This window comes from Lagopus leucura, unplaced genomic scaffold (assembly GCF_019238085.1).
Source record: "Lagopus leucura isolate 7727_CA_CO unplaced genomic scaffold, USGS_WTPT01 Super-Scaffold_100001, whole genome shotgun sequence".
Taxonomy (NCBI): Eukaryota; Metazoa; Chordata; class Aves; order Galliformes; family Phasianidae; genus Lagopus; species Lagopus leucura.
In genome coordinates, this window is record NW_024962262.1 from 73465406 (window position 1) to 73489905 (window position 24500).

The 24500-nt window shown below is 45.0% G+C and overlaps 1 protein-coding gene across 3 annotated transcripts in view; it reads left to right on the forward strand.

Moving 5' to 3' along the window:
* Nucleotides 1-691: 691 nt before the first annotated feature.
* The window catches only part of RUNX1 (RUNX family transcription factor 1), a 150359-nt gene continuing 126550 nt past the window's right edge, over nt 692-24500 (forward strand). For 2 of the 3 annotated variants that reach the window (XM_042867813.1, XM_042867814.1), the window contains exon 1: nt 906-1098. In XM_042867813.1, the coding sequence (XP_042723747.1) occupies nt 1044-1098 (55 nt within the window). In that variant the 5' untranslated portion in view covers nt 906-1043. Of the gene's footprint in view, nt 793-905; nt 1099-24500 lie in introns of those variants that run through there. The other variant, XM_042867812.1, reaches the window with a different exon arrangement.

The following is a 24500-nucleotide window of genomic DNA, read 5'->3' on the forward strand; positions in this document are numbered from 1 at the left end:
TTCTTTCTTTCTTTCTTTCTTTCTTTCTTTCTTTCTTTCTTTCTTTCTTTCTTTACTTCCTCTTTCTTCCTTTCTTCCTTCTTTCCTTCCCTCCTTCCCTCCTTCCTTCCTTCCGTCCTTCCATCTTTCCGTCCCTCTGTCCTTCCGTCCTTCTGTCTTTCCTCTCTCTTTTTTTCTCTCTCTTTCCATCCACTCTCTCTCTCACACCTCTCTGCAGTGTACTTTCCCCAGCCAGTGGTCTTCCCTACAGCTGATTCCTAACATTATACAGGAGGACTTACACATCCTGCCCCAGCAGCCAACTAATACCCAGCTTTGAATTACTATTGAATAAGCAGCAATGAAATCCCTATCAAAATAATCAGTAGTTCCAAAAACCACAAACAACAAAACAAGCAGCGTTGCACCAGCTCAGCACGCCCGCCTGCTGCATACGGGCCGGTGAGTCATTTCTCTTTTCCCTCCCTCAGCAACCTCCATGGCTGCCTCGCTCAGCCCCGGGGAGGGCAGGTGGAGTGGGTAGGGCATGACTTCAGAAAGTTAAAAAAAAAAAAAAGAAAGAAAGTTGACATCACTCAGGTCACGTGACTCAGAGGGACCAATGGAGGCAGGTTATGGAAAGGGGAACAGTTAAATTTGTAATTTTGGTTGTGTGAAACACTTCTTTGGGCCTCATAAACAACCACAGAACCACAAGTTGGGTACAGAGGCAGTCACACAAGAGCGGGTCCGGGATATTGGTCAGCAGGCAGGGCAAATCGCTTTGACTGCAAACCACAGTTTCGTAGAGTGGTAAGCATCATCAACCACAACCGATCCGCTATTTTTTTTTTTTTCTTTTTAAGAAACAATTTCAGAGTTCTTTTAGCAAAAGAACCTTATTATTTGCTTTGGGTTACTCAAGAGGCACTGGGATAAAGCAGAACGATGGCTGGGCAGAGGGTGGTAACAATGACCGTTCTTTTCACTTTTTCACTTCCCAAGGTAGAAGAAATCATATATTCCTTCACTGTAAAGAGAAAGTGAGTTTTAAAGAGGAAACAATGGCTTCAAACAGCGTATTTGATTCACTTCCTTCTTACCAGCACTTCTTGAGAGGTAAGTGCCATTCATACTTTCTAAATATTCTTTTCACTATCCCATACATAAGCAAATGCATGTCTGGAGAGAATTTGAGGACTTTCTTGTAGTACATTCTTTTTCCTACTTCAATTTTCCTCAAGGCGTTCTTGTTCAAGCTAGTATATGAGCTTGTAGGAATACCACCTTATTACTTATCATCCATTAAGGAGATTATAACATGGGCTCATTTAAGCTGTTCAAACAGGCATTGCATGCTTGTGAATTTTCTCTTCATAAATCAAAGTCTGTTTGAGGAGCTCACATGAATTAAAGCAGATACAATAGCAGTAGCACAAGTCCCTTTTGATTCCTTCTGGCAGAATTATGACTTTTTGAGCCACTGCCGTGAAAAATGACAGCCAGCTGCATACGACACCCATTACAGGCTGCACCCCCACGAGCGAGCAGCAGGCTCGTGCCGGCAGCCAGCAGAGCGTGATGCTGGCTCACTTACACTGTGCTATCAGCCTGGGTGAAGGCACACTCGCTGGGGAGAAGCCGGGAAAGCTCAGAAACCTGCGTAAAGTTGGCTGCAACTCACATGGCTCCGGAGAAGCGATGTGGGTAAATTCAGGGTTTCTGTTGATGCCACGCAGGTCTCTGATGACTGTGATTTATTGGCTGCAACCAATCCTAGAGAAATGAAGTCGTCCTGTAAGGGCTGGGGAGGGGAATGAAGTGCAGACCCCGGCAATCTGACTTGTTTCACTGTGACTGAGCATATTCAGAGGCTTGCTGCTCAGTCATGGGTTATTCATTCGAGTGAGCCTGGGACTGGCACGACAAACTTGTTCGCTTTCTTGTAACTGCCTTCCCAAATAGCGCATGATGCAGCTGAACTTTTCCCCTTCCATGCACACCCTCTGAGTGTCCGAGCCCCTTCTGCAGTGCCGTGCCTGCCGGATGACAGCGTGCAGACGGCTCATCAGACGGCTCATCAGACTTGGCCAGCATGCCACGGTACAGCAGCGCTGTGTAGCTCTTTATAACTGCAGACTACAGCTTCCCGGCCTTGCCGCTGCTGTCAGCATGAGTCACGCGTTATTCCTATTAATATGCAAGTTGGGAATGCGGAAGGCTCGCCCCTGGTGCTGTGTCACAGCAGCTCTGTGAACCCTGAGCTGCTCCCACCAACCGCCATGGGATGAGGGCAGGGTGCCAAAGCACCCACCCACCATCTCTCCTTGCTTTCTTTTCTTCTTTTTGTCCCCCTCCCGTGATGAAAGTTTTTCTGCGTCTTTTTTTCCTGGTGCCAGCGGGGAGCTGAACGCAGTGAGCTGTGCGAGTCAGGCAGGCTCATAGCATCCTGGCTCACAGCATCACCCAGCCTGCAAGGGGAGATGCCGGAGGCTTGGCAGGAGGCAGCTGGCTGCTCCCAGCACTCACCGTGCTAATGTTTTGCCAGCTCTGCTTCCAAGCAAAGGAAGCAATACTGTTAGAGTAGCAAGAAGGATCTTCCTGCATTTTGTCAGCTTTTTGTTGTTGTTGTTGTTGTTTTTTAAGTCACCCAACTGTTTGCAGTTTAATCTGTAGTACAGGAAGACTTCTTGAGGAAATTCTGTCCTTCTGATAAAATAAAAAATAGCGAGCCTCATGGGGCAGCACTTGCAGTGTGCCAGAATACAGCCAGCCCGTGGGATGGGCTGGGGGCAGTTGAGGCCATCCTGCGGGCAGGAGCCCCTTAAAGTGCAGGGGAGTGACTGCATGGGGACCAAGGGCTGATTCTTTCTTGCCTAGATTTGCTAAGGCTGGTTAATCCAGCTAGTGGATTACCTCAGTGCTTCAGTATAGGCATTATTATCTTTCTCAGTACCGCTTGCACTCTTATTGTTAACACTGCAGTAATCTGTACTCCTTCATGGACAAGGTCCCCATTATATTAGATACTTTAAGTACAGATCCTGGTAGGTATCCAGCACAAGCGAGGTGAAACTGCAGCTGTTCAGTGCAGGAAGAGCTTGGGCAAGAGTGCTTTGGTTGGGTTATAAAGCAAATGCCTCATCATTGTGAAAGAATATTGCGTTTTAACATGGAAAGCTGCAACGTTCCTTTTTTGTTCCTGTCTTTGCTCAAATGAACTTCAGACAATTTCAAAATTCTGGGGAGAACAAGAGCAATGCTCGGGTCTCAGAGCAAGAAAAATAATCATCCCCAGGGCAGATTGTTCTCAGCCATATTTCTCAACAGTGTTTACACAAACTGGCCATTAGAAATGTCCCAAACCATCTCTTCTTTTTTTCCCGCCAAAATTTATTACACTTTTGCCTCTAGCCGAAATTATGAGGTAAAGAGAAAAGTGACTTGCATTCTGCCATGGATTTCACTTTATCAGCCCGTGCAGTTCTCTGAGAAGGAAATCCATTACTTTTTTTTTAGCGTGGTACTATGTGAAAATTGGGAAAAAAGAAAGGGAACGGGGAAGCAGAACAATTGTTCCAGCCCCTGTGAGCAATGATAGACATAGAAAGCCTGACATATTAATTGAATGTGGTACACCACAAAGGATATGGCCCTCTTTCTATCACACCACACCAGGTCCTTGCTTCTGCCACTAGGTAAAGAAATGAGGATTGCACTGAAACCTCCAGTGATGTGCTCTGCGTGCTGAACACATTTACATGTTTACCAGCTCTGTTTTTAATGATGGCCTCATTTTCCTAATGGCCTCTTTCAGTTTATGGCCTGGGCTGTGTGTTAGGAGTACAAAATGAGAGCCTTTTTATGGTTGTTTTGTTGTTGTGGTACAGCCCTCAATAAAACATCACTCGATCCCTTTCTCTAACCTGGGTTCATATCAGCAAGGCTGCCATTTCAACTCGTACACAAGCATGGTTTGTAGGATGAGGACAGATTCGCTGGTTTTATTAGGGGCTGGGTGTGATTTCGTGTGTATGAACTGGGTCACAGAAATGGTATCTTTTGGATAGGAGGACCAAAACAAGACCCATTGGAGAGTCTTGTGCTAAAGAGCGCATGTTTCATTTCTAAAAGAGGCCTAGATAATTACATGATACAACTAACCCCATAATGTCTTTGTTTTTCTTAGAGGCATTAGGCTGTTCTGTAAGGTTTCCTAACAATTTTGCCTGCAAAAGAAGACAGCATAATTAGTCCTTTTACAAAAACATTGGTTTTTGTTTTTTTTTTTTTTTTTTTTTATGGGGTTCTAAATATTATGAAGCATAATATTTTCCAGGAAGGCACTTTCCTTATTTTCCCTTTTGCTACACGGTCTAATTATTTCAGTATGCAAAGAAGGTTGCTCCTAGTTTTGCCTTTGTAGTATTTTTTGTTGATTAATCAAGGCAGTGAAGCTCTGTGGTGCAACATTTTCTTGGTTTCTTATCAAATGGAAATAAACTCCAGCAGAGCACTTTTACAGAATGGAAAAACACACCATGTGTGCTTTATTCTTAGTTTTAACACTGTAGCGATCAGCCATTGTGGGTCTCTTCATTTGCACACGCTAAGTAAAAACATTGCAAGAAGCTCCTCCTGCTTGGAAGGGCTTCTGTGCCTGGTTCTGTAGACACTGGTATACAAGCGCATTGTTTCTCACTGCCCTTTGGTTGCTCTGACTTGTTTTGTGATAGGATTTATGAAGGGAGGTTGTTCCCAAAGCTCCTAGCACCTGTATGTGAGTTAGGAAAATGAGCTGTCCGGAAGCTCCCTGCTATTCAGGTCTGGCTCTGTAGGTTCAACATCCTAGAGTTGGTGCTTATCCGCAGAGGGTGCTGGTGGAGGGCAGGACAGTGTGACTGCTCTTCCCACCTAGGGTTAGCTTCATTCCTCTATAGAGCTCCCTCTGTCTCTGTGATCCTTCAGCAGGGTGTGCAGCCCCAGGCTGAAATCAAAGCAAGCATCTACCTCTATGACGAGAGTTTCCAGTGTCAGCTTTTGTGTGGTCCTAGTGGGACATCAAGCACTGCAGAAAGACATCCTCTGTGAGTACAACTTGTGTCACCAGGTCTAGGTGTGCAACACTGGCAGAAGTAATCATGCTAGAACCAGCTCTCTGTGAAAAACATGTTCTTCTGGGAGATGCACAGTACTCAGCAGTGCCATGTGCTAGGAAAGGCTTTTTTTTTTTTGCTCACCCAGGGAAAGAAATGGCTCTTTTAGCAACAGCATAGTCTAGGTTGTGACTGTGTAGAGAGGGAGCTTTTCCAATCCATTTGCAGGCTGCCTGAACTGTTGCATAGAGTCAATTTGTGTCAGCATTATAAAATACTAACTGCGTCTTGTGAGTGGGAAATTGAACTAAAGCTCATAAAAACGGCTTACTGGAAGAAAAAACATGAATGTTGTCAGATTTACACAGCCTTCTCTGAGTCTTTTTCACTCAAAAGCCTTGAGAAGCACTGATAGACCCAAACACAGGAATTCCTGTCAAGCACGTGGTGGGGTGAAGTACCTGACAGAGATGAATACATTACTTCGGTAAGATCAGGAGATTTTATCTAAGGCCAAAATAATGAACCTTCTGTTTAACCAATCACACTCAGCTTAGTGATGGACTGTGATGTCATTCTCAGCATGAACTCAGGATTAGAATTGGCTTACAGATATGCGGGACTGGCATGCCCAAATGTGACCTTTTTCCACCAACAGAAGAAACTCACCTCACTGTGTGACCCCACTACACACAGCAGGACCCCGCTGGTCCCAGCAGCTGCACTCCTGGAGGGGCTGCCTGAGGTCTGGGCAGGATACTGGGACCAGGTCCTCTTATGTGGTTGTGAAACACAGAAGTGAGAAGCAGAGCAGGTTCAAGAGCAAAGGGAAATGCCTCTTGCCAGTGCTCTTGTAGAAGCTGCCAGCTATCGTGCCTCCTTAAGGGATAACATGAGGTTGCTCACCCCTGTGACAAGGTATGGAAATCTGTCTTCCTCCTACAAATGACAAGGGCTTGTACACTGAAAGCAGCCATGGCACATGCCCCACATAGCTAGTAAGACCTCTGCCAAATGCTTGTGCTAACAGGTGGGAAACGTATGGCACCGTGCCTTGGGAGGGTGCACCATGGGATGTGATGCTGACATGTTCTGTACTTTTGCAGATTGCAGTGTGCAAATATGTCTTTACTCAGTTGATGTTTTGTTGGTTTTTTTTTCAAATTTTATTTATTTGGTTTGTTTTCTTTGTTGTTGTTATTGTTGTTGTTTTTCTAAAACAACTGTGGCAGCCAGCTCACCTGTTCCTATTCCTTTCTCTGTGCTCAGTCAATGGAGCAGTGTAGAGTAGATTTTTTTTTAAATGGTGGATGATTACAGCCTAGTAATTCCATTGTCATGCAATGCCATTAGAACCAAGTTTATCAGGATCCATGAATCAGCCAAGTCTTAAAAACAGATAACAGTTTCTTGATATGTACCAGCCAGGTAAAAAGGAAAGAAGCTTTTGAAAGGTTAATTTCTGCCTTCATCTTTCACTGCCATATTTCAGAGCACAAACTATTCTCTGCTAAAGCTCGGAGAGAAAGCTTCCCATGTAAGCTGGTCTGTCATCTGCAAAATGAATTGTGGCTTCCTCCAAAGCATCTGGTACTGGCTGAGGGAAGAGACAGGCCACAGGCAAGGTGACTCACTGGTCTGAGAAAAGGAGAAGAAAATATTACAGTACCTTTGTTACCTCCTCTGTCATCCCATGAGAATGGATAATATATGAATAAACTTGAGTCAGCTTCCCAAATAATATAAGAGCAGTCTAGATATCTCCTCCATGAAGTGTATCGATGAACTGGGCTGGGTGACCACTGTGCTGAAGTTTAAAGCAGCAGAGCACCTATAAAGGTCTGCACTAACTTGGTGAAGTCCATGAAAGCACTGACATATTCACAGTGACACTGCCTGCAGGGCATATTATTCTTGCTGCCAGTGGAAACAAGGCTAGAAATTAAAAACATGGATTGACAATGTAATCAATTTTCAATTTTCTTCCTCTTAGGTCCCAGCTGACAACAAGGCATGAGTAACCAAGCTACACCATAGTCTGAAATGCTGAACTGTCTGTAAAGATGTGTCCAGACAATTTAAACTAGGGAAGAAAAGAAAGGGCATAGGAGACCTGGCTGTGAAAGCAGAGCAGCAGAGAGAGCCAGTAGGAGCTACCTGGTAGTGTTTCCAATTCATCCTTAATGCTGTCCACAGGACTCACCACTTCTGCTTGCAAGTGAAACTCCGTGAAATTGGGTAGTTTCACTTCACAAAGATCTGTGAGAACATTCTCTCCGCATTTGATCTGTCTTGGCTTTTCAGCCTGCGTTTTTTTGTTTTGAGTTTCTGATTCCAGTGAACCCAAAAGCAGCCCAAATCAGGAGCTAGGGGCTTTTTCTTTTGCCTTCTGAGTATTTGCTCTTGCAGAGTGCTTTCTGTTGACTGGTCTCACGCTGAAGCTGTGATACTGAGATGTGCTAGGAAGCTGCCCTTTGGTACAGTTTTGGCTGCCAGTTGAAAATCTGAACTCTCATACAAATCTTTTCCGTCAGTGCAGTATGAGGGAACTCGCAACCTGATGGTTTGGATGTGATTTGCAATAAACATTTCACTCAGCTGTACTAAGGGAAAATCTTGCAATCCTTGTCAAACCAGTGCTATCGGGAGGCACTGGAATGCCTGTGAAATGCCTCTTTTAGCATTTAGACAAGAAAGATGCCCATTTGTGAAATATTTGAATATTGGGGGTGAAGGAGCACAGATGAGCATCCATATCCCTTCTGGCAAAAGTCTTGCACTTCCCCAGCACTGCATGCAGCTCTCATAAGTGCCTTTTCAAGCTGGCTTTGTAGCATTCACCTGCATCATGCCAAGCGGGAATATCCCAGGGTGTATACAGAAGCCTTGAGCAAGCACTGAGGGATGCAGAGCTCAGTCACCACTGTTGTAGCACCATGCATTGCTCTCACCTTCAGCAAATGCATGCGCTATGAGCAAGCCGAGCATCTGGAACAGGGCATCACAGGCTGCACAGGGGACAGATGAGCCTCCTTGCCTGTCAGCTCTCGGCTCTCTTTATGTATGTGCTGTGGTACCAAAAGGTAGTGGAAGGCAGTCTGGCACAGCGAAATGAAAGCTTCCCTCCATCTCATGTGGTGACACCGACAGATGCAAGTCACCGCCAAACCCTCATGTGTAGGTGTGCTCAGTGCTGGTGTGCGGGGGTGGCAGGTGCTCCTCCAGTTGTCACTACTGCTATTAGCCACGGGCAGAGGTTCAAGGCAGCACCGCTTTACTCCCACTTGCCTGCAGCTGCGCTTCCACCCGTCTCATAGGCATGGCCAGGAGCAAAAAGCAGTGCTTGGGATAACATCCTGTTTCCTCCCAGAAGCAGTGGCAGTGACAAAATGGCCACCAGCTGTGAAGGCCTGGGTCTGTCCTCCCAAGAGCAAAGACTAACACAAGAATGAAGTCATGAATAAGACAGGAGGTGAACTATGAATGCCAGTGCTGACCTAGGGGCTAAATTAAACACTGCTTTGAGGTGCAGGTGTAATTCATATGACTCCACTTAGCAGAACTGTGACTATAGAAAGTTTCTGTCTCTTTTACCTTGGAAATATTGGTGTGTAACAATGGTTTATGGCCTATTATGTGTGGCTGTGGGAGGAACTCTGTGTCAGCTGGGAGTCTTTTTCTAGTTGGTGGCTGTTGGTTTGCACATAGCATGTATGGCAGGGGTGTAAGAATGATAGGCGGTGTATTCCCTCTTGAAGTAAGGAGAGCCTCTGAGAGAAGCACTCTAGTGGGACAGGACTTACATGTGTAACCACAGCTTGGGAAAGCAACCCTGAAAATCTTTTTTCCATAGGAGACAGTGAGGAGGAGGTCTGACCTATGTGGTCAGTGTTCCACCATGGCTGCTGACCATTTGTCAGTATTGCACATCATTTTTTGCAGGGTGCTGGTACAAGAGAGCATACTGCACCCAGTTAGTAGGAAGTACAATTTATTTTACAACACAGTTACTAGATAATATTAGACTTCTGTAAAATGCTTCTATTTTTCAGGACCTATGTGTAAATGAGCTCGGGGTTTTGCATGGGCTGGGTGTAACAGAATTCATGGCTAGAAGGTACATTCAAGTTAAGACTTTGTTAACCTCATTTGCATGAGGGTCAGTGAATCAGTTGTTGCAATACAGGGTAGTTTAATTGCTTTTCTATGTTCTACACATTCTGCACATGCACCACACACTTTGCAAAGAAATTCACTGCTACTTTGTCCATCTGCTGTGGAGGTCGTGCTGTATCGTGTGGGGTCCTCCAACAAGCTGGTAGCATCTGCAGATGGACCACAAGACTCAGGTCTTCCACACAAACACAAGATTATTCTGCCTGTACTTGCCTGCGCTGGATAAAAATGATTTGCTTTCCTCAATGAAATGTGCTGTTTTGACTGCAGTATGTTGCACTGTTGTGGAACCTAAGGAATTACTTGCCTGGATGAAAGGAAAAAATGATAGAGTAAACCTCTTAAGCTTCGAAGTGCTGAAATAAACCACTGATGTTTTATTGTAACAGTCAGAACTTTTATTGCTGTGTTTTATTTTAATAGGGATTGCAAAAGAAAAGGTCATTTTTTTTACAGTTTCCTACACAGTCCAAACAATTTCAAGTACTACTTTTGAAGGATGGTATTATTTGTACTGATATTTTCAAGTCCATCTGTTTTATACTATGCAACAGCAAAGCTCCAGTAGTCCTGAAGTGCTCCTTTCTGTAGTGCACAGAAATAAACTTTGCCAGCATTAACACTTTTATACCTATCTAAGTCTCTTTCCATTTGGAACAGTGCCCTGCTATAACAAGACCTGTACCAACATAAAGTGGGATTTGTGGCTCCCCTATGGGTTGAAGTTATGTCATCAGGCAGGCACCTATATAAATAAGGGTGACTTAGATTCATGTTTTAATGGGAAAAGTAAAGAATGCCAGTAAACAGTTTTTAACCACCAATTTCATCCTAAGTTTGTGGATTATTCTCTTCCCATCAGACAGTTTCTCATTGAGCCTTTGCTTATTTCTCCAGCAAGTCTTTCTCAGCCCTGTTAATGACAAGTCCCTTATATCCCCAATGCCTTACAGGAGTAACACTGCTTCTGAGGAGGCAGCCAAGACAGCTGAGTTAGCTTCTTCCCTTAGTTCCTTTCTGCCTTGACACTTTAGCATGTTCAGGTCTGAACCCTTCTTTTTGCAAGACCTTGCTGGATATTTTTTTTTTTTTTTCCTGTGGCATTGAAGAATGCCTTATTTGAAAACTGCTGTTCAAAGAGGGATTGAAATCAGATTTAGGAAAATAACTTATATAAAAGCATTAGCTGTCCTATTTTAGGAGATAATTGGCTGTAGCGTAGTTTCCCTCTCTTGTTTCTCCTTGGTGAGAAAACAAGCTACCTTGTCATTGAGGTTTTTATAAAATGCTGCTGTTTGCAACATTCACCATGAGCACATTAACCCAAACATTTCTAGTGCATGACTTACTGTGCTAACTCTGCTCCTAGCCTTCCTTTTGGCATACAGACACCAAAATGTCCTCAGTTATCGCAAAACAGAGGAGGAAAAAAAGTTGGATCATGTATTTGATTGCCAAGGAATATAGATACAAAAAAAATAAGAAAACAAAAAAAGAAAAACAAAAACCATAGCAAACGCTGAACAGAAGCCAGCACAGAACAAAGGGTGAGAAAGTCAGAATGGAGAAAAAATGGGTTTGATGGGCTTATGGTTGGACTTGATGATCTTAGTGGTCTGTTCCATCCTTAATGATCCTGTGATTCTAAGGAGGGGAAGAAGTGTTTTATTGTGCAGTAGAATCCCTTGTATCAGCAGAGATTCTCCCCAGCAAACCTCTGGGTGTTAGGGCTATTTCCACTGGGAATTGTGTTTTCCAGTTTGTATACTGCAAGCAGTTGTAGCTGGTGTGATTTCAGGGGATCGGTGGATGACAGAGCTCACTGCCCCAGCTGCTGATATCTGAGCCCCAGGTGCTGAGCTGCCTCTGCTAGCCATTCCCAAAATGAATAATGCACTATCAGTCACTCCCACAGCTTGTGCTCCAAGAATAATCCACTGGCATTTGTTCATTTTTTAAGAAGCAGAATGTTTGAACTAAGTCTCCCATTGTTCATACCTCTACCCTACCTGCTTATTAAATCAGCAACCTTTTTTTCCCTGGTAGCTTCCTGTGTTGGTTAGTACTAGATGGATACAGGTGGCCAGAAGCCAGCCTGCTCTGTCTCTCACACCTGGTGCCGGCCCCCTTTGATCAGCCTTTCCCCACAGATACAGGACAGAAGGGGTCAGAGGAGCTAGCTGCTTTTGGTTGCTGCCGTGGATAGTCCTGGGACAACAAATTGTGTATTTCACAGAATCAGAGAATCACAGAATGGCCAGGGTTGGAGGGGACCTCAAGGATCACGAATCTCCAACCCCCTGCTGCATGCTGGGCCACCAATCTCCACATTTAATAGTAAACCAGGCTGCCCAGGGCCCCATCCAACCTGGCCTTGAACACCTCTAGGGATGTGGCATCCACAACTTCTCTGGGCAGCCTGTTCCAGCATGCATAGTGAATACATATAAAAGTTTCTGGATTTTCTTCTGAAATCTCAAATTTAGTTTGTTCATGGGTACCCATGGGATCCTTGGGTTTGTGTTTCAGTGGGTTCTTGCCAATTTGTCTCATACCAAGCTCTTCCAGAAGGCCTCTGTATGAGATTTAGCCTACAGGTTTAGTTTAAATAATGTCACAAAATCAGTGCAAAGCTGGGAGGTGGGTTTGGGGCATGACAGCAAGAAGAAATGTGGGAAGAAGTATTTCTAGAGTAGTCTCAGAGCCTTTTACATTTTCACATTCAGCGGATACTAATAAATGTGAAATTTGGCAGGCAGCTTGTGCCAGGATTCTGATACGCCATGGTGGATAGACAGCAGTGAGAATATTAAGTTAAAAGGCTTTTTCAAGTACTTATCTACCTGTGGGATTTCTTTTTCTATCTTTCTTTTTTTTTCGTTTGTCTTCCTTCAGCATCACCTTTCAGTGTGCCTTACAAGAAGTAAGTAGACCAATAATCATGCTGGCTTGCATTCTGCAGGGAACATCAGTGCATCCAAACAGAAAGCCCTTGTGACATCAGTAGCTGCTTTTTGTGTGAATATTCATGTTGGACCTCTTGTCACTGTGCCTCACCCCATTTGACGTCGGCTGCTAGTATGGGCCATTTGTAGTATCCTTCCTTGGGAGTTAACTTGAATTGGAGCATATCCAGCCAGGGCAGATGCTAATGATGTGATCAGTGACATCATTAATGTTCTTATCATGCTGCTAATGAATTGCTGGGGCAGCACTTAGGATAAAGATGGATAGAGATCTGCCTCAAACAGCACAGGTAACTAACTCTGCTGTGTATGTTAACTCTATTAAATCCAAATGCTCCAAATCCAAAATGGTTGTTTGTACTCTCCACAGTCAGGTTGTGGAAAACGTCTCATAATTTGTTGTGTTCTTTCAAGGAAAATCTCGTTTGTTGCATTTAAAAAGACAAGACATGCTGTCCTGGGCAGAGCTGGTGACTGGTTCTTATAGACGTGGGTCTTGTGGCCATGTTTTCTGACACCTGATAAGGCTTTAATCTGATCCACGTTTTTTTCTCAAGGAATCTCTAAAATCTCTCTTGGATGAGTGCTTGGGATCTGGGAACACCAACCTTCGCTACTGCCGTGTTTCAGGAAAGCTGTAGGAACTTAAGGCCATTTCTGCTGTATGGAATTTAGTTGAAGTTGGCCCACAGCCAGAAAAGTTAGCGGAAGCACAGAGGGAGTGGAAGCTATCATATAGGCTCTGTCTCCACAGAAAAGCAGGCTGATAAAAGCTTTGCAGTTCCGTTTGACATACACTGGGCCAAAGTGATATACAGGCAGTAATCAAATACAGTCATCTTCAGAAACTGCTTAAACAGCTCTGGGAAGAGCACGATCCTCATTTTTATGGATGAAGAACCATGAAAAGTGATCATATCAGAAGTCGGGGGAGAGAAGTGGAAGCAGAACCTTTTTTTTTTTTTTTTTTTTTTGTCTTACAGTTCTGAGCCAGACTGCACAACATGATCTCCTGTTCACTTGGAATTGTAAATTTGGCTAGGCAGATGTTTTTGTCAGAAAGATGCCTTAGCATTGTGCTCATTCTCTCAGGGCACAGTTACCGTACGTCTCTAGCCACAACTGGGCCATGCAGCTCAAATACCAAACCATGAAGAAAATCCAGGAAAAAAAGTTTTCCGATGACTTTTTGAGCAGCAGGCTAACTTGAATGTGTTATGAGCTGTTTGTGGGCAACTCGGGAACAGAAAAAGAAATAAGATTAGCTGAGAAACTGTTTGTGACACAACGTTTATTCAGCTCATTAGAATCTCAACTCCAGGAAAAGCAGCGGGTTCAGGGTTTCTCCATATTGGCTTAGCACCATCCTGGAAGTTAGTGGTGCTCAGTGCCTCCTGTGCCTGCAGAGTGGGGAGGGCAGAAACTCAGCCTGGCCACCCTAGTTGGAGATTGTCCAGCTTGGAGACTGCCCAGGAATCTCCAGGCATGCAGCAAAGCTGGAGGTTGCTGTCCTGGGGGATGTGTGGAGAAATGATGCATCAGTAAGTCTATGCCGCTGTTGGTGCGGGCTCCAGCTCTGCTACCAGAGGCTCACCTTCAGCCATGCAATTACCAGAATAGAGAGGGTTTTGCTTTTCCTGCATCTAACTTCTGTTCAGTGTTGGTCCCCTCACTGCAAGAAAGACATGGAGGCCCTGGAGCATGTCCGGAGGACAAAGAAGCTGTGATGGGTCTGAAGCACAAGTCTGATGGGAAGTGGTGGGGAGAAGAGGAGACTCAGGGAACACCTTATCACTCTTTACAACCACCTGAAAGGAGACTGTTGTTCCTCTGATTGCATCTCCATCTAAATGGTTGTGCCCCAGTCGCATGATCCTGACTGCGGGGGACACGGCATGGCAAAGATACAGCACTATCCCCCTCCCTGCAGCCACTACACAATAGGAGGTGGGCTGGGAGGAGCAAGAAGCTTGGATGTGCTGAAACATTTCATAAGCATTACTGTAATAACTGCTTTTTGGTGAAATAATAAAAAAGTGAGCAAAATGGAAGCTCAGACTTCCCTCTCCAATGCAGCCAAGCCCACACCACATGCCTCTTGTTTTGCCATTAGCAGGGGCTGCAGGAAGGAGATAGCTCTGTGCTCTCCTCCTGCTCTACTGGGGTGCACCTGAGTCCTCCCCCTGGGGACAGCACGGGGCTGCCCCTCGCCTCGAAGCACGGGGAAGCTGCCAGGCGAAATGGAGGCATCCTGTTTGTCGGAAAACAAGCGACGGTTGCATGAGGGTTGCGAGAGCGAGCAAACCGCAGCCCCTGCGCGGGGCTGATAACAGCCTGTGTTACGCTTGCAGCAGTTCCGTCCCTGCTGGGGGGGCGGGGGACACACACACACAAAAAAAGCCCAAGTGTGACTGCCGCTTTCCTGTTTCGCGCTTTTTGGCTCTGCTGTTTCTTTGCTGTTCAATTCTGTCACTTTTTTTTTTCAGTTTCCCGCTTGTTTTTCCCCTCTGTATGGCTCAAGGGGCTGCTCCATCCGAGAGGTCAGGCGGCTCTCCTCAGGTTGATGTTGAGGTGCACAGAGCTGCACCAGCTCTGCGTGCTCACGAGGCTGTGGTTTGCATGCAGCGCCTTGGCCCTGACGCTGTGCGTGTGTGTGAACGTGATGCTGCTCATGCCTGCACGATCCAGCAGTCCTACTGTAAGGCTGTCAGCCGGTTGCATGAGCTGCAGTGGAGCGAGCTTATGGGTGCATAGGTTGCAAAGTTGCTGGACATGAGCTGTCCTGCTGCAGGGAGCTGAGGCATTCCCTGGGCTTAGGTACTCTCCGATTCGGGATGTTTCTGCTTAAGGATCAGCCACGTGCTAACATAAATCAATTTCAGTTCTTTATCCCTGATCACAGTGCTCAGTTCAACAGAAAAGGGGGTTTCTTTTTGTAAGCAGGATTGTACTTGTCTTGAGTATTGCATAAAGTTCATGAGTATTATCAGAGTGCTCTTTGTCCCAAAAGATATCTAGGGACATGCTTCTTTACTACTGCTGGACCAGCATTCTTATCAACATCAGTCGCATAATTCCCACAAATTATTCTTTTTAATTTGATAAAAACTGGGCTTGCCTGATTTCAGAAGAATAAAATGTCAACACACTTTATTCCAAAAAAATGAAGATAATAAAAACGTGGGCAGCACATTAATTTTAAATACTGCCTACCTAACTTTTGAATTTCACTCCCTATGACTTCACGCTTTTTGTTTCAGTCTCATGCTCCACAGCTGAGCCTGCTATGTTGGGAGTTCTACAAACGTTCAGGAGAGCACCCCAGAGCATTTGCAAACGAGAAATCAAGTAGAAGAAAGGCGAAGGGTACAGCACACGGCCTTGCTGTATCAGTGTTTTCGAAACTTTGCTTGTGAGAAGAGTGAAATGAAACAAAAAGATAAAAGTGGTTTTGGAAGAACTAACGTCAATCGCAGTGGCACAGGGAGAAGTTGGAGAGCCCACTGGCGGGCAATACTGCCTGAAGTCACCTCACACTCTCTGCTGTGAGTCTCTGCCCGTGCTTTTTCTTCTCTGCAGCAGAAATGATCCTGTGTCTTTTTATTTCCAGCCCTACTGCAGTCCATCTTGCTTCGGCCCAAACTCTGGGATCCCTCAGCTCCTCTCTCCCTGCTCCTTTCCAGCATGAGAAGTTTCGCAGCACCAGTCCCTTGCTAGAGCCTCACTCCTGGTAGGGACCATGTATCTCATCCCCCTCCAAGGCCACCCTGACCTCTTATCTTGTGATGTGCCTGCTCTCTACCCCTCCCCTTGGGCAGCATGTTCTTTGGGATTGTGTACCCCAGCCTATCCTGCTGCCCTGTCCTTGGGAACATCTGTGATATTTCTTCATCTCTTAAGTGTGAAACCCTCACAAAATCTTCCTGCATAGCTCAGACTAAACTTTTTTAATATTCGTATGCTAGCAAGCTGAGAGACTAGTGTTTTCATAGAAGCATAGAATCATAGAAGCACAGAATGGTTTGGGTTGGAAGGGAACTCAAAGCCCATGCTGCCTCAACCCCTGCCATGGGCAGGGCTGCCCCCCACCAGCTCAGGCTGCCCAGGGCCCCGTCCAACCTGGCCTTGAGCACCTCCAGGGATGGGGCACCACAGCTTCTCTGGGCAGCTGTGCCAGTGCCTCACTGCCTGCCAGGAAAAGAATTTCCTCCTAACATCTCACCTATATCTCCCCTCTTTTAGTTTTAAATAGTTCCTCCTTGTCCTATCATTATTAGATCATGTAAAACTAAGTCGCTCTCCTGTTCGTAAGTTTTCTTTAAGTACTTGAAGGTTGCTCTCCCCGGAGCCTTCTCTTCTCCAGGCTGAACAAGCCCAGCTCCCTCAACTCTTCTTCATAAGAAGGGTACTCCAGCCCTCTGATCATTTTTGTGGTCTTCCTCTGGACCCACTCCAACAGCTCCACACCCTTCTTGTTCTGGGGGCCCGAGGTCTGGATGCAGTACTCCAGATGGGGCCTCACGAGGGCAGAGCAGACTGGGACAATCACCTCCCTTTTCCTGCCGGCCACCTCTCTTGTGATGCAGCTCAGGATACTGTTGTCCTTCTGAGCTGCGAGCACACACTGCTAGCTTAGGTTGAGCTTTTCATCCAACAGAATCCCCAAGTCCTTCTCTGCTGGGCTGCTCTCAATGACTTCCTTCCCAGCCTGTATACGCATGTGGGATTGCTCCAACACAAGTGCAGCACCTTGCACTTGGCCTTGTTGAATCTCATCAGGTTCACATGGGAACACTTTTCAAATAGTATCCCTTCCTTCTGTTGTACAAACTGCACCACTCAGCTTGGTGTCATCAGCAAACTTGCTGAGAGTGCACTCGATCCCACTGTCTGTGTCACTGATAAAGATGCAGAAGAGCACTGGGCCTATGACAAACCCCTGGGGACATCACCTGTGACCAGCCTCCACCTGAACATAGAGATGTCAACCACAACTCTCTGGCTTGCATCAATCCAACCAGTTCTTCATCCACTGAATAGTCCAGCCTTCAAATCCGCAACTCTCCAATTTAGAAATAAGGATATGGTGTGGGACCATGTCAAATGCCTTGCTCAAGTCTAACGAGACAAGGGAATCAAGGCAAGACACCACCAATAGCCTGTAGAGCAGCCTGCACATCCAATTGCCAGTGACTGCAGGTCTCGAGGCTCCCTGTGATGCTCTCAGTACATCAAATTGTGATCAGAGAATGGAGCTGGGATTTTTTTGACAGCCTGTGGCTGCATCAGTTACCAACATGAACTTATTTATTGTTTCAGTCTATTTTTGTGTGGCAGAAAATGAAGAAAATCTATTTCCTTGTGTATTTATTGGTAAGTTATGGAAATATGCATCACCTTCTGTATTTAGTAACCCATCTGCATTCGTTTCTCTTGAAGAAAGATTGTCTTAGGGTACGAAGTTTCTTTTCTGAGTTTCCTTTCTGTACCACAAAGCATATCTGTACAGAGAGATCAGAGCAAGCAGTGAGTAGTTTAGTCGTTGGAAACAACAAAATCTTCTGAGAAGCTTTCATGAGCTGGCAGCATACTCGTTGCAATCAGTTTTGAATGCTAAAGTAATAGGGATGCTTTCCATCCCTCCCCCTAGGCAATTCACTGGGAGAATGTCTGGCTAGGGATTTTTCCATAGCATTCAGCAACTTTCTTTTCACATAATTTGCCTGATTCTAATAGACTATTATAGTTCACGAGTGCATGTTCCTAGCACACAATATATAAGTATATATATACAACTGTGTACACTTAGGCACATCCATACATTACTTGCACGCACACTGAGTTCACTTTCTTCATCCCTTAAATAATGCCTCTTCTGCATGACACCCTTTGAGCACTTGTAGGATGTGCTCACCATTCCATATACTTACTGCTTGCCAGCTGTCCTCTGATGTCTGCTCCTCCAGCATCTCTGACCAGGCAATTGACTGTGCCCAGGAGGCCTGAGACCACTTTATGTAGAGACAGATGTTATCCTCTGGGAAGCACCAACAGGCTGCTGGGCAGATGCTGACGCACAACCCCCAACACCCTGTTTTATGTGCCACTGCTCTTCATGTCTTTTTTTTCATTTGAGCCTACTTTTCCCAAATTGGAGCTGGTAATCATTGTGTTATTCTGAACTTAGAGCCTAGGATGAGACTAGGTCTCCTCGCAGAGCTAGGTGCTGTGTAAGAGCAGATGAAAGAGAGCATCCCTGCCTCAGCCAGCTTCTGGGATAAAAGGGAAAACACAGACCAGCCCAAAGACAACAAATGGACGTTCAGGCAGGTAAGGCAGGCTGCTAGCTCTACCGGAGCTCCAATGCAGAAGCCAGTGCCAAGTTTTTGTGGGTACGACAGCAAAGGAGGACACAGAGAGGGGAGCAGGACAGCATCACGTGTGTGCGGGGAAGGAAGAAGAGGAGACACATTTGCTTGAAAACCCGGTAAGCAGTTGGGGAACAGCAGAGGCACACAGGCTGGGGAACGGTGGGTTCAGCCCTTTGTTACTAAAGGCAGGTGGTAGGCAGGGCAGGGCAGGCTGTGGGCTGGCTTTGCTCCTGGAGGGAGCACTGGGGATCTGCGCGGGGATCAGAAGGACAGCCTTCTGATCAACTGTGTGCCAGGTGGCACACTTAACAGGCAGTGTCAGAGTTTTTCCTCATTTTCCTGATGGCACTGGGGCAATCCAAGGCCATGCCTACAGTGATGTAGCAGCCAGGCTGTGCGTGGGTACTGCCAGTGCCCTGAGTCAGAATGTTGACTTCCCACTCCCCCACAGGAGCCTGCTGGTGTCCTTATCTGTTGCCAGCATCAGTTCAGTTTGCTTTTATTCACTGTCTACCAGTGGAGGAGGCTGCTCCTTAGAAGTCAACTGTAGTCAGCAGCTTCACTTCACGGTGCTTTGATTAGCTTTGATTTCATCTTGTAATTACCAGAAGTGTGAATGCAATGCTGCTTGCCCCAGTGAGTTTCATAGAAAGTAAAGTTGCAGAAAGCACTAGGTTTTTTCTTGTGGGAAGGCAAAAGCCACGTACACCACTAATTCCACCACAATCATTCCTTGGTTGCTGACGATAGGCAGAATGGAGGTACATGAAGTTCTCTGCTAAGTCACAGATAGCACTAGCTGATCTCATTTCTTCCAATGATATTTCAGATTTATTTTGCTTTACTCCCAACATGTCTTCTTTACATCTGACAGAGCGGCAGAGAACTGCAGAGGTGCCACTCCTCAGCTCCCAAAAGCAGCAGCTCTGCAAGAGGCTGGGCTGGAGAGCTGATGGTGAATGAGAAAACCTTGTTTCTGCACTTGTGTATATGTCTTTCATTTTTATTTTTTTATTTTCTTCCTAGAAAGTCTTTCTTTGTATAAATGCAGCAACAGGGTTGCAGAAACGTGTGACAAATCTTAAATGTTGAAGTTCAGACAAAGCTCCTTTAAGCAAAAGAAAGCTATGTTTGCTTTTGGCAATGGTGTGTTGTTCATACTGCAGTTCTGTTTCATATAGATCTATCATGTAAAAGTGCTCATGAATCTGACCAAAGTCCTGCACCCCAATGGCTGGATTCATCTTTGGGAGTTCAAGATGGCAAGTTCAGACCAGAGCTTCCACATAAGTGGTAGAGAAGAAGCTGCAGCTGGTGTTTGAACTCTCAGTAGAAAAAAGTGCTTAGATGTCAACTGTGAACTTCCATCAGTAGGCTTTAAAACAAAGTGGTGGTTCATTGTCTACTCCCTACCATCTAATTTGCAATACAAATGGATTTGTCCTGATAAGGGCTTTCCACTCAGACAACCACAAAAGCTACTGTTTGTTAACGTGAGTTTCTGTCAAAAATAGGTCTACTTCCCTAATAAGACCAGCTAAAGGATATGTGTCACAACTGCAGTATGTTACTGTCTCAGAATATTTTATTTCCTTAGCAGAAAACTATAAAGAGGTTGACTTGTATTAATGACCAACATGATAGAGCCATTCCACAGGGATTTCATTATAACCCAAGAGGTATTATCTCTTTTCCAGAATTTGTCACAAAGACTGTGTGGCAGTTTCAGGCTGTTCCTATAAAGGACAGTAATCTCTCCTAGAGTATTTGCAGGTATCCCTGGTTTTCTACATGCAAAAACACCCCTCGCAGAATGTGTTTGGGGGATGGGTACATGCACGATATTGGGCAGCTGCTACAGACAGCTCTTCTAAACCAGCTTCTCAGGGCTCTTTGGTAAAAGCCAGGGTGGATGGATTCCTTCTTCATTTACTGAAGTTCACTGCAGTGCATGGGAGTCACAATGATTCTGCCAGTGTTGGCAAACCAGGAAGTCCAAATCTGCTGTGCAATGAGCAGGTGAAGCAGAAGCAGCAAGCGTCCATCCCAAACCAGACAGCCTGGCTAATGCCTGACTCACCAACAGGTTGTTCAATGGCCTATTCCTTGCCATTTGATGAAGCAGGCTGTGGGTGAGAGTGGAGCCAGGCAAGCTCTTGGTTCAGAGGATGTGATCATGAGATAAACTGTGAGCTGCCCAGCAGGCATGGAAAGCCTATGGTATATGAAGGTATAGACTAAGGGACCAGCCCTGCTCATATCTCAGCTAGCTCTCAGTGTGACAGGAGGGCACAGAGAGCTGCCAGGACTGTCCCTGCCTGGATGCTCACTCTGGTTGTGTCTCTGGTTGGTGCAGGTACTGGGGCAGCTCTGCAAGAAGGATTTGAGGTTCACCCTACAACTGTCACACCACAAGCATGGGGCCTATGGAGTTGTTGCCCTGGAATAACTGATCTGATGGCATCAACTAAGTTACTGAGTATTTCTCCTGTTGTATAGGAGGAAGCAGCTGGGAGCGGCCTCATTTGCCTTCAGGACAGGTGCACTGGCTTTGTTCAGGAGTTGCCTGCCTCCTTCATGTGCTCACACTACAAAGCAAAGTGTTGCAGCCAATAAAGAGGAGGGTCAAATGTTTGTAGCAGAGAGAGGCACAAAAGATGTAAGCTAAAAAGAAAAACTGACATTCCTAGTTTAAAGCTAACAAACAAAAAGTCTCTCTGACCTCTACGAAGCAGTTTTCCCACTCTGCTGAACTAGCTATCTTTTCTAATATTTCAGCATGAAATAACTCCTTCCCTAATGCAAACAACATGCTGGCTATAAGAACGACAAATAGCTGTGAACCTCACAGTCCAGAAGTTTCTGTAGGATCAGCAATTCTGACATGACTCCTCCGCTTATGAATTTGCCCCTGTCTCTTTAGGTCAAGTCTCCATATTCAGTTCTTCAGATTCTGCATTCAGAGTAGAAGAAAAGCAAGCAATAAAACTGGAGTGGTAAAAAAGCAAGTGGTAGTGGCTGGATGAGGTGGCTTGGGCAAAGCTTCTCCTCTAGATGGGTTTCTGCTTGGAAAAAGGTGACTGTGTGAAAGCAAAGCACATAGAGATTCAGAGAGGGCTTTGTAGGGAATGTAGGAAAAGGGGCAAAAGGAACTCAGCTTTAATGAAAAGAGACTATCAACAGAAGAGAGGAAGTAGATATGGAAAAGGTGAGGAGAAGAGGGAAGAAACTGCAGAATGAGGACCCCAGAAACAGCAGGGAGTCAGAGCACACCTTTATGCCTTTCCTCTTGGCATCTCCAGCACAATACTTCCCCTCCAGGCTTTTGTTGCTTTGAAGTGGGAAGCCTGGCAGAGCGGGTTTGTCTGCTCCAGCTCTGCCGCTAAATAGAAAGTTTGGTCTTTGCTGTGAGTTAATTCACAAGTCCCCAGCTATGAGTTTGGCATGTTTATACTGGAAGGAGATGAGTACCTATTATTATTCTACCACTCTGATGCCATGGCTTCTTATCCCCTACAAAAAAATGGCATCCTATGTTTGACAGAAATGAGCTACTGCCTTCAGTCCATTTCTCTTGGTGTCAGACAGTAGAAATGAAGGAGAGTGTCTCTGCCCTTGCTGGAGATCTTTTTGAACATGGGTTGGGATGGTTCCTGCCAAAACCAATTGCTGTACCGGCTAAAATTTGGAGACATTTTTGCTCAGTAGTTGGGGGCGAATTGACAGTACAGCGTCACAAAAAGTATTCAGAGAAAAAGTGTGCTATTTCTCAATTACTTTCCAGAAAACAAAACTGATATAAATATTTTAATGAAATACACACACTCAAAAAAACAAAACAAAAAACTCTGCTACAAGATCCTGGATCCGTGGTAGGAGAGGCAGAGGATTGCAGGATTGTGCAGATGATATTTAATTACTTTGGACAAAAAGTGTGTGCCACCCTTAATCCAGTAGCACCTGCCAAAGGACACCCAATAACCCCCTCTTTAGCTGCAAGGATGTGCACAAAGGCAGTTTGCTGAGTGGGACTCATGTTACAGGCCAGCTGCTCGTTCAGATCATTAGGCTTCTGGAGGGAAAAGACTCCAGATCACTTCTGTGACTTTCAACAGAGTTTATTTAAAAGCTGGGAAAAAATATTATTAAAAAAAAAAAAGTGTATGTAAGTGCAGAAGAAGAAGAGTTAGTTTGTAAGCAAGCTGAGAAGAATATCTGGACTAGATTTTGATTTTATGCATCTTGATCATTGGTATTAGCAGGAAGTTTTCAATGTTGGGTGGCATTTTTTCGTTACGAACAACTCGTCCTACCGTAGGCAACAAGCTACTGCTGGCAGTGGCTCAGTACAACACTGAGTTGTACAACACTGAAGTGACAATTTTTGTCTGTGGCTCAGTACAACACTGAGTTGTACAACACTGAAGTGACAATTTTTGTCTGCCTAGTGAGACAAGTTTATCTTTCTGGAGCTTTCCTGGAAATTAAGAGTCAATCCTCCACTTTTAATGGAGCTTAGGTGCCAAGCTTGCTCCGTGTCATGCCTGAATGTCAGGCTCCAAAATGAACTGGCTTAACCAATGACAGTGGAAGTGCTGTGGAGTTACCTTTGTGAGAAGAATCTCTCATGTTTGAGTCAGTTCACAGCGTGAAACAAGCATGGCTTTGGCTGCCACAGATTTTAGCCAGGATTGCAGATGCAATAGTTATGGAACTACTTTGTGCTTTGGCGGGGGGGTTGGACTCGATGATCTCTGGAGGTCCCTTCCAACCCCTACAATTCTGTGATTCTGTGATTCTCTGACTAAAAACACAAGAGCCTCATAATTTATTGAAGAAAAGCTAAACTGGGTCTAAAATCCAGGTGGTCCCATATACTGTCCCAGAGAAAGGCAACCTGCAGGTACTTAAGGAAAACACGAGAAACATAGCAAATATAACATGCTTTCCCTGACCTGGACAGGAGTTTTTTTCCTGCCAAAAACTTGCTTAATTCCTTTCAAAACTTTTGACACACCCAGCTGACTGTGACTTGAATTATGTATTGTATGAAAAACACAAATCCTCAAGATAGGTGGTGCTAAGATTTACATGATTGGCAGGATTTCTTCAGCTACAGTCCTCCATGCCTTTTCTTAAGGAACTTCTGATTTCATTCCTCGAATAAATTGATGAGTGCTTGGAAAGATGTGTCCTCTTTGGAGACGGGAGTATTTATGTCCGGCAGTGAAAGAAGTAATACATTGATCTAGTAGAAAACCCTCTTTTCTGGAAACTAGCTGCTTAAAGACATGGAGATTTCAAGGTTTCTGAAGAGATTCTAGTTTCAAATAAATCTGCAGCTGATTGTTTTCTGTAAAAAAATATAGTGCTAAGAATATCCTGTATGTATCTATTCATTTTTTTCATTGTATCATTATATGTCTTTAATGAAGCACTCTTTAAAAAAAAAAAAAAAAAGAGAAGAGAAGAGAAGAGAAGAGAAGAGAAGAGAAGAGAAGAGAAGAGACTAGCCAAATGCTTGGCTGAATATTTTAATTTCTGTGGAAAGTCTTCAAGTTCAGGGAGGGTAGATTTAGGTTGGATATAAGGAAAAAAATCTTTTACAGTGAGGATGGCAAGGCATTGGAACAGGTTGCGTAGTGTTGTGCTTGATGCCCTGTCCCTAGAGGCTTTCAAGGTGAGGCTGGATCAGGCCCTGGGCAATCTGACTTAGCTTGGTGTCCCTGTTCATTGTAGGGGAGTTGGACTAGATGGGCCTCAGAGATTCCTTCCAACTCTAAAGATTCTATGATTCTGTGATTCTACATAACAGTACGCTTAATCCCTCCCTCCCCCCTCACACACACACCAAATGCAGAGATTGGATCTTCACAGCTCTTTTTCACTCTTTTGCTTCAAAATTTACTCTG